At 49.6% G+C, this 10,380-nt stretch overlaps 1 protein-coding gene across 1 annotated transcript in view; it reads left to right on the top strand.

The window, feature by feature from the left end:
• Positions 1 to 10,380, top strand: part of Il6r (interleukin 6 receptor) — a 47,249-nt gene that overhangs the window by 23,227 nt on the left and 13,642 nt on the right. Inside the window, exons 2-6 of the mRNA XM_013353821.2 lie at positions 1,994 to 2,230; positions 3,380 to 3,503; positions 6,811 to 6,995; positions 7,319 to 7,485; positions 7,994 to 8,129. Coding sequence (XP_013209275.1) covers positions 1,994 to 2,230; positions 3,380 to 3,503; positions 6,811 to 6,995; positions 7,319 to 7,485; positions 7,994 to 8,129 — 849 coding nt within the window. The remainder of the gene's footprint in view (positions 1 to 1,993; positions 2,231 to 3,379; positions 3,504 to 6,810; positions 6,996 to 7,318; positions 7,486 to 7,993; positions 8,130 to 10,380) is intronic.

The raw sequence follows: 10,380 nt of genomic DNA, 5'->3' as shown, positions 1-10,380 counted from the left end.
CCTGTCTGTGTGTGTCTGTGTGCATGCGTGTGTGTGTGTGTGTGTGTGTGTGTGTGTGTGTGTGTGTGGTTTTAAGTCTCCAGCTTACTTCCTGGCAGTTCTGTAGTGGCGTGGGAGCTACAGGACCGTCTTTGTTTGGCGTTTTACACTTGGCCAGATGTGTTGCTGCTGCTTGGTGACATGACGTTAGACATTTGGTTTGAAGAGTCACACATGCCTGACCTGAAAAGGCCACGTTTCCTAGACTCCGTCTCCCCAGCCAGTGCAGATAATTTAACCAGGCACTTGGTCTCATTTTTATGTTAGATTCTCTGAGTTCTTAATCTGAACTAAGGACTAAGTGGGCTGAGACTCCCCGGGCTAGCCTTTGGTGCTCTCCCTGCCTCAGGCTCCTAACTGTGGGGTTACAGACATGAGTCACGGTGCCTGCCTGACTCAGTGTTTCTTGAATCTTTAATCTCCTTTTTCCTCGTGTGCCCCCCCCCCTTTTTCTTTTTAGGGAATGAAAGATGTGTTGTTAGTTTTTACTTCCCAACTTGGTTCCTAGAATAAAAACAACTGTGCCCAGATGTTTATAAGATAAGTGGGTGTTTAGATTCCTGGTTGGAGCAGAGAGAGTCCGAAGCCTGTCCAAAGCCTTGGCCCTTTTCTCCTTGCCAATACTAATTCTCTGTGTTGGTTTCCACCTATAAACTGGGCCCATGTGCACCCTGCGACACTGAGACTTCTTTTGCGTTTGTGCATGCTGGGTTCCTGCTTGGTATTCTTCCCTAGGTGAATTCATTTGTGCATTTTGTCAGTTTGCAAGAGGGTGACCGCCATGTGCCAGGCACTATTCTAGACAGTCACATAAAATAGGGTGCTTGTTTTTGAGGTACCTGGAGTCTTTTTTCTTTTTTTTTAAGTTAGGGGGTAGTTTTTTCTTTATTGTATGTGTTTTGTTTTATTTTGTTTTGAGACAGGATTTCTCTGTGTAGTCCTGGCTGCCCTGGAACTTACTCTGTAGACCAGGCTGGCCGCTGGCCTTGAACTCAGAGATGTACCTGCCTCTACCTCTTGAGTGCAGGGATTAAAGGCATATACCACCACCGCTCAACTTATTTTTAATGTTTATTTAATAATAAAACATGAATACTAATATTATTGTGTGTATGGGGTGCGTGTGTACCAGCCATAGCGCACATGGGCCCAGAGGACGACTTTGGGACTTCGTTATCTTTGTCCACCTCGGGTCCTTGGGCTTGCATGACAAGCGTCTGTACCTGCTGAGCCATCTTGCTTGCTCTGTGGTAAAGTCTTGAGGTAAAGACAGATTTGCGTTTGTTGTGTGACCTGTGTGATGGGTGACAGAGTGGGGAAGCCGATACAAATACGGGCTTAGGTCCAGCTAGGACTAGGGAAGAGCGCTGAGGGAAGGGTGTGAGGCTGAGATCTGACGTACACAGGATATTCTGCTGTGGAGATGGCGTGGGACAAGGAAGGGGAGTATTAGGACCCAGGCAGAGCACAGCAGAGAGAGCGACACTCTGGGCCTTCCCAGTTGGTGGCAGGAGGAGGCCCAGAGGCCAGGAATAGGTGGAAGGCGCCCTAGGCCCTTCGGAGCATCTGGATCTTCCTTCTGTGGCCAGGGTCATGCTCTTGTTTGTTGGTTTCCTCTTTCAAGAGTAGCTCTGACTGACTCAGAACTTGCTATGTAGACCAATTTGAGACCTCAGCCTCGATCTCACAGAGATCCACCTGCCTCTGTCCTCCAAGTACTGGGATTAAAGGTGTACACCACAGCTGTCTCCATGAAGGGTTTCTAATCAAGGGAGCAGGGTTGCTTGCTGGGTCATGGCTTGAGAAGGTACACTCTAGCAGACAGCTGGGTGGTCTGGGAAGCCAGGCAGATGTGATATAGGCTGGACCAAGGGAGGCCTTTGACATCTCCAAATCACTAGCAACGTCCCATTTTCAGGTTGCTGTGGCTCATTCTGTGTATTTTCTTCTCCAGAGGTGGCAAACAATACGGTGATTAGCCTGCCCGGGGCCACCGTCACCCTGATCTGCCCTGGGAAGGAAGCAGAAGGCAACGTCACCATTCAGTGGGTGTCCTCTGGCTCGCAGCACAGACGGTGGACCACTACGGGGAACTCGCTGCTTCTGAAGGCAGTGCAGCTCAACGACACAGGCAGCTTTTCATGCTTCCTGGATGAGCACCTGGTTGGGACTGTGCCCTTGCTGGTGGACGGTGAGTTTTGCCCGCAGTGACCTTGGAGTTGGCTCCAGGGCAGCTCCAATGTCCTTAAACACGCCCCTGCATTCCAGAGAGGCTCCCCGATCTGTCCTTTAATTTAGTTGCTCTGCCTGTGATTTGAGCACGTGGCTGGTGGTGGACGCTGGCTGGCAGATTTATTAGCGCTGAACTCGCAGCCAGGCATCCGGGCTCACCTCCTGCTTCACCCCTCAGATGCCTCTGGCAAAATAAAGTGAACATCATCATGTTTGTGTACACTGTTGACAAGATGAAGAGTGTGAGGGTGAAAATTCTGCCCAGCCACACATGAAAGCCTCGGATGGCACACCCTGAGGGTTATCAGGCTAGGGACTCTCGGGCCTCCAGTGAAGACTGTGGGGCCCATGCTCTCTGTGCAGGCCCCTACTCTCAGCCACGTCCTCCCTTGCATCTCATATAATCCTTCCAGTGTCTCTGTTCACGTTATGTCAAAATCAGATAACTTCAGGTGAGGAGACTGGAGGGACTGACCGAGTCTCTGTGAGGTCAAAGGTCAAGGTTCTGTGTCATCTTCTCGACCCTCTGGAGCAGTGCTCCCAACCTTCCTAAAGCCGAGACCCTTTAACACAGAGCAGTGCTCCCAGCCTTCCTAGTGCCGAGACCCTTTAACACAGAGCAGTGCTCCCAACCTTCCTAGTGCCGAGACCCTTTAACACAGAGTAGTGCTCCCAACCTTCCTTTAACAGAGCAGTGCTCCCAACCTTCCTTTAACAGAGCAGTGCTCCCAACCTTCCTTTAACAGAGCAGTGCTCCTAACCTTCCTAGCGCCGAGACCCTTTAACACAGCTCCTCATGCTGCGCGAACCCCCAACCATAACGTTGTTCCATTGCTACTTCATAACTGTAGCTTTGTTACTGTTATGAATCGTAATGTAAGTATTTTTGGAGATGGAGGATTGGCAGAGGGGTCGTGACCCACAGTTTGAGAACCACTGCTTTAGCAGAAGCCCCAAAGGGGACAGTGCCTTTCTTCCCCCGCTGGGCATCTGCTGGCCAATGTGTCCCTATCTGTGGCTCCATGGTGAACGAGGTGTCCCTCAGGTGGGAGGAGTGATGTGCATATCAGATGTGCCCAGGAAGCCTCACACCCCCTTCATCCTGCAGTTCCTCCAGAGGAGCCTAAACTCTCCTGCGCCCGGAAGAACCCCCTTGTAAGTGCTACTTGTGAGTGGTTCCCAAGCAGCACCCCCTCTCCTACGACCAAGGCTGTGCTGTTTGTGAAAAAAATGTAAGTGATGGGTGGGGCTGAGTGTTCACAGGGCCCAGAGCTGGGGGCACAGGTCAGGGGGCCACAAGGAACTGACGGATTGACTGGACAGGGACCATTTTTTCTTTTTAGGTTTATTATACTTTGTGCATATGAATGTTTTGCCTCCATGCATGTATGTATACGACACATATGCCTATCAGATCCCGTGTGTTGGGTTGGGGGGGGGGGTCGCGCAAAGATGAGAACACCACCAAGTCTAATAAGCCAGAAGCAAACTTTATTTCAGAAATCAGATCCTAGGAAAACCAGAAACAAACTTAAAAATGAAAAAAACAAAAAAACACCACAGGACACAGAAGCTTATCAGCTAGCTGAGACCACAGCCAGAGATGGTGTTTATTAGGCTGTGGCAAAAGGCTGGTTTCTGAACCCACTTTTTATAGTAGGGGCACCAAGCATTAGCTCTGAACAAAGGAAGTTTTATGATCTTTCCCTGCGTGGGTCAGTCAACAGAGACCCTAAGGAGGGGAGTGAGTTTTAATGTCAGTGGGTAACTAGGCAGCTATCATGAAATATGTTTTAGAGTTGATTACAGCGAAAGTCACTAATTGCAAAAAAAACCAGATGCCTTTAGCAATTAGTCATAAAGGGACCGCCAGTAATACTAGAAGGTTGATAAATCAGAATGATTGGTTCTTAGGCTGGGAACTTAGAAGATAGCATGAAGTTCTTCACACTATCTCAAGGTAAAGCTCAGATACCGACTGCCATACTTTACAACCTCCATTATCAGAGCTCATCAGTCAAATCCATGTTTCTACCTTGTCCACTGTCTCTCCTGGTACCTCCAGGCAGTGTGTACTGAAGCCCCATGCCTCCCCTTTGGTGGTGTCAGTTTCCCATAGCAGAGACAGTGCCTAACCCAGAGGTCAGTATCTCAGTCTCCTAAAGGTTAACTCAGTTCACATCCGTTGTTTATCAAGGATGGCCAGGACACCACTCTCAATTTGCAGGGAGAAGCTCCGGGCTTGTAAATAGAATGACCTAGGCTGATGGAGGCTTCCCAAGCATCTGAGAAAATAGCTCACTGTGAATGATTGATCCTTGATCTGCTGAGAAAGCTGCCGACAGTCTGCTCTCATTCTCCTAGACTTAGAATTTTATATATCTCTATTTCTACATTCTTGTTTTTGGAATCTACATTTTTATTTTCTTATTCTTGGACTCTTCACTGTGGAACTGGGGTTGTGGTTGGATGTGAGCCACCATGTGGGTGCTAGGAGTTGAATCCAGATTCCTCTGCAAGAGCGACAAGTGCCTTTAACCACTGAACCATCTCTCCAGCCCCAGGACCAATGTTTTAGCAGTAGAAAGTTATTCCAAACCTGTCACATGACCTGTGTAAGGCCTTGTCTTTGATCCTCACTCCAGAATTAAAATAAATAAATAAATAAATAAATAAAAGAACTCCTCTGGAATGATGGCACTGAGCCCTCTGCCAGACATGTCTTCATTCAGTTTAGCTAACCCACCGGTTATGGGAAACGGGTGCTGGGATTCAGTGGTATGGATTCATTTGCTTAAAGTTGTCTAGCGATAGTGGTTCTAGGTGGTCAGGAAGAGAACCCAATCTCAGGATGGGCTGCCCAATTTCCATCAAGATCCAAAGGTTTGGGGCATTTCCCTAAAGAAAGTGCAAATGGTTCCAGGGGCGTGAGGATGGTAGGGTGTGGGATATGGAAGGCTGTTATCGAAGCCTTGACCCTGTGAACCTTATAAAGGCAGAAAACAGGGAGTGGTCATGGGGTCACGGGTGGGAGGTGGGCTCTACCCATCCAGGTGTGAAGTTGGGACCTGGACTGGCTTCAGCCAGGGGGGCAGAAGTGTAATCTTCCCTACCTGAGCTGAGTCTGTTAAATCCAGATATTTGTAATAAAATTTGAGTGCTCAGAGTATGGTCCTCTATTTATTGGTCCTTCTGTGAGCTCAGTTGCCATCGGTTAACTACGGCCCCAGAATATTAAGTGGAAATTCCAGAAGTGAACAAATACATGTTTTAAGTTGTGTCATTCTGAGTAACCTTATGTAATCCCTTCCTGTCCCGCCCAGGCTACCTGTGCTATTGCACAGAGCTGTTAGTCACCTGGTTGTCAGTGTTTGTGATCACCAAGCCTGGCCCCAACAAGAGCAGCAAGAGCAGGCAGTGATCAGGAGCAGACAGTGATCGGGAGCAGGCAGTGATGGGAACAGGCAGTGATGGGGAGCAGGCAGTGATCAGGAGCAGGCAGTGATCAGGAGCAGGCAGTGATGGGAGCAGGCAGTGATGGGAGCAGGCAGTGATGGGAGCAGTGGTGGGAGCAGGCAGTGATGGAAGCAGACAGTGATCAAGAGCAGGCAGTAATGGGAGCAGGCAGTGGTGGGGAGCAGGCAGTGATCAGGAGCAGGCACCAGAGCAGAATCACTGGGAATGTGGCTGTATTGCAGGACATCAGAAGCGGCGGTGTGCCAGGGCAGGGCCTTTTACTCTGTGGTCTCAGGTCTCTGACTGAAGGGCCTGGAAAACCCCAGCACACTTGAAGAACTGCCATACTACAGAACCAGTGTGGTGACCAGCAAGGGCAGTCTCAAGGTCCACCTGAGTCAGAGTTGGGTACCTGTTTTCAGGTGGCAGGGGAAGAGGAAGTGGGGGGAGGGGTGTCTCAGGTGGAAGGTCAGGCAGGGTGGTCTCTGACCTTTATTGACCTTCTTCAATCTTCAGAATTCTTTCTTATTCTATCTTCTCCCTTCTGTTTTGTGAGCTTTGGTAACCTGAGAACTCGTCCAAAGACTGCTGCATGACCTGAGGGCAGATCTTTTGAGCCCTGGGACAGGGAAGGACTTTTTTTTTTTTTTTTAATTAGATTCTCTTTCCTTTATAGTGTGAAGGACCAGACCCGGGAAGAAAGGGAAGAAAGGGAAGAAATTCGCACTGAGAGAGAGAGAGAGAGAGAGAGAGAGAGAGAGAGAGAGAGAGAGAGAGAGAGAGGAGAAGGGGGGGGGATAGAGCAAGCTCTAGAGAGTCCCTCCCCTCCCCCCTCCTGCACTGGCTGGGCTCTGCCTTAGACCTTATCAGATGAGGTGGGTTTGATGTCATTAGCATTCTCACTTTCCAGGGAGAAAAACAAACACTTGGGTAGAAAAACTAATGGGCACAGACCTCAGCTGAGTAGAAGCCTGGAAGCTTACCATCAGTTCCCAAGCTTTCAATCCCTGGGCCAGACTTACTTCTCTTGAGAAAGAACAGAACTTGGTAGAATGTTTGTGCCCCTTCTGTTGTACCACACAGCAAAACCACTAACCCGGACAGTGGCTTCCAATTGCCCTGCCAGTATTCTCAGAAGTTCAGAAGCTTCTCCTGCCAGGTGGAAATCCTAGAGGGTGACAAAAATTACCACGTAGTGTCGCTGTGTGTTTCAAACAGTGTCGGAAGCAAGTCCAGCAGCAATGTGGCTTTTCACAGTTTAAAAATGGGTAAGCAAGTCCCATCCCCGCAGCTGCTTCTGTCTACCTCTGGGAGAGGCAGGGGAGGTGTGCAGAGGGGCTCGGGAACTGGGTTTTTAACTGCTGACAAACGGATGGGGTCTTCTCAAGATGAACATAGGAGTGATCCATTGATGAGTTCTTGCCTTACTGGGTGCAAGCCTCTAGGGTCCATTTAAATAGATACAATTTAAACATTTCTGGGGAGTGGTGTATGCCGTCTGCCTGGGGGGGGGGGCGTGTCTGCAGAGCCTTTGAGGGTTTCTTCTGTACCATGCTTGCTGCTGTTTAGAAGCCCTGTTCCCACTCCACAGTGCGGCCTGACCCCCCTGTGAATCTTGTGGTGTCTGCCATACCTGGAAGGCCTCGCTGGCTCAACGTCAGCTGGCAAGACCCTGAGTCCTGGGACTCACGCTACTACAAATTGAAGTTTGAGCTTCGATACCGACCTGTGTGGTCGAAGACGTTCACGGCGTGGCTGGTAATTCATTCTCTTCTTCTGGAGACGAGTTTTACCCTGTAGTAGCCTTGAACTCATGACCGTGCTCTCCCGCCTTAACCTCCTAAGTGCTGTAATTACTAAAGTGCCCAGAGCAAAACTGTTTCTAAACAGAAAAATGCCTCCTAGATCCTTGGGGAAGTAGGACGCTAGAAAAGAAATGGGTTCTGGGTCTAACTTTGTACCTTTCTATTCTTCATAGTCTTGGCTGTGTCCTTATAAAATGAGGCTAATAATGCCAGACCAGACCCTGATCTGTCTGCTCGTGAGGACTGTACAGGCTCTATGTAAAGCAAGACTGCAGCTTGTAGGGTTCTGGAACCCACAGTGACTTCAGACTGTGGCTGAGAACAGTCCCATGTCACTGGGTCTCCCAGGTGGTGCGAGCCTGTTTGCCAAGTGGAGCATAGGGTGGTCAAGGGTGCTCTCTCCCTGTAGCGCTGCCCCACCAGGCCTCTGGGACTCACCGTGTGTCTGTCCTCTGCTCCAGGAGACCCAGCACCAGTGCATCATCCGTGATGCCTTGCGAGGAGTGAAGCACGTGGTGCAGCTCCGTGGGAAGGAGGACCTTGAGATGGGCCAGTGGAGCGAGTGGTCCGCGGAGGTCACCGGCACTCCTTGGATAGGTACCTGGGGCTGTGTGGAGGGAGCTTGGCGCACGTCTCAGCGCCCGAGTTTAATATGGCAAGCCGTGCTGAATCAGCCTCCCCACCCCTTCATTTCATTTCGTTGAGAGAGTGCTTCATTTAGTCCTGGCTTTCCTAGAACTTACAATATGGTCAAGAAAACCCTGAATTTCTGATTCTCCAGCCTCCATCTCCCAAGCCCTGGATCTGCCAGCTTGTCTGCACCTCCAGCTAACGCAGCTGCTCTCAAGCCTGGAGGGTCAGGGTCTAGCTGCGCTCGTGTGTTGGGGAGCTCATCCGAGTCCTGGCCCTTTTCTCCTTGTGCTCCCTCCTTCCTAGTAGGTGCGCCTCAGTTGACGGCAGCAGGGAGGGGGGTGAGGGCAGAAGGATGGGAGGCTCTCCAAAGAATTATAGGCTTGATGCTATTTATCTTTAGGAAATGACAAGGTGGTAATGCTTTGGGGGAATTATTAAAAGCTCCCAAAACGTGTATGTGAGTCCCCAGTCCCTGCTATGACAAAAGTCTGAACAAATCAGCTTAAGGGAAAAAGAATTCTTTGATTCAGGGTTTCAGAGGACAGGGCCCCGTTGGCTGGTTCCATTGCTTTGGGTCTGAGGTGGGACAGAACACAGTGGCAGAGAAGGTGGGATAGACCCGAGCTGCAGACCCCTGGGCACAGAAGCAGGAAGCAGGAGTAACCAAGTAGGACAGGATGTCCCCTTCAAGGGGGTACCCAGAATTGCTTTTTCCAATTAGTTCCCACCTCCCAGTAATATCACATTATGATTCCAAGTCAGGCGTGTTGGTGCATGCACACCTTCAATCCCAATACTCGGAGGTAGAGGCAGGCGGATCTCTGAGTTTGAGGCCAGCCTGGTCTACAGAGGGAGTTCCAGGACAGCCAGAGCTGCATAGTGAGGCCCTGTCTGGAAAAACAACAGTAATAATTTGAAGAGGTTAAGTCAGAGGCAGAGCCTCAGCCGTGCGTTCTGTGAGTGTCAGCTGCGCTTCCTAGCCAGACCTAACTCTAGGAAGATGCGAGGGAGACAGTCAGTCAGCAGTTTGTTGCTTCAGGACTCAATAGGTAACCCAAACTGGGCTCAAATTCAGACTCAGCCTCCCTCTTTGAGAGGTTACAGGCAAGTGCCACCACTCCCATCTCCTGAGATTTTTATCAATTAGTACGTGCCCGTGGGAAAGAGTTCAAAAGACTCATGATTCTGCCTGTCAGCTGGTACCCGCTTTCCTGAACCTACTTCTATGATGACACTCCAGAACGAGAGGAGAGAGAGAAAGAGAGAGAGAGAGAGAGAGAGAGAGAGAGAGATCACCCTACTTCTTTGGTGACACTTCCCAGAGATGCGTGGCTCACCGTCCCTTGCAGCAGGGCATCTTGTTGTCCTCCTCAGCATTTGCTCTAGAATGGATCTGGGCTCATTTTGGGGGGTGGGTTACATCTCCCCAATCCTGTAGCATACTTGAACCTAACTAGTCATGCTTGCATTTTAGCCGGAAAACCTTTATCTTCAATGTCACTGATTAGCAATTTTCCAGCCAATTGAGACAGTTTCATGACCCAGGTTAATCTTGAACTCACTTTGTAGCTCAGGGTGATGTTGAACTTCTTGTTTCTATGTCTGAAGTGCTGGGATGACAGGTGTATCTCACCACACCTGGTTCATATGGTGCTGAACATAGGGCCTCGTGTATGTTAGACAAGGACACTACAGATTATGCTACACTCCCTGCCCCAGTCATGAGTTTTAGATAGTCATAAGCAGCTTTAAGAATTCTTGTTTGAGGGCTGGAGAGATGGCTGAGGCGTTAAAGGCTAAGCTCTCAACCAAAAATACAAGAATTCCTGTTTGGGCCGTGTGTGTTGATGCACGCCTTTAATCCCAGCATTTGGGAGGTGAATCTCTGAGTTCCAAGCCAGCCTGGTCTACAGAGTGAGTTCCAGGACAGCCAGGGCTACACAGAGAAACCTGTCTTGGAGAAAAAAAAAAAAAGACTTCCTGTTTGAGGACTAGAGAGGTTATTCAGTGGATTCCAGTTTACTTCCAACACCCACATCTGGTGACTAACAACCAACCTGTAACACCAGCACCCTCTTCTGGCTTCTGCACAGCATGGACACACACATACGCACACACACATACACGCACACATACACACACGTGCACACATGCATGCACATACACACATATACACATGCATGCAAACACAGGCACACACGATTTTTTTTTTTTT

The sequence above is a fragment of the Microtus ochrogaster genome, unplaced genomic scaffold (assembly GCF_000317375.1).
Source record: "Microtus ochrogaster isolate Prairie Vole_2 unplaced genomic scaffold, MicOch1.0 UNK16, whole genome shotgun sequence".
In the NCBI taxonomy this organism is placed as follows: Eukaryota; Metazoa; Chordata; class Mammalia; order Rodentia; family Cricetidae; genus Microtus; species Microtus ochrogaster.
The sequence above is the reverse complement of the archived record's forward strand: the minus strand, read 5'-3'. Positions and strand labels throughout refer to the sequence as shown.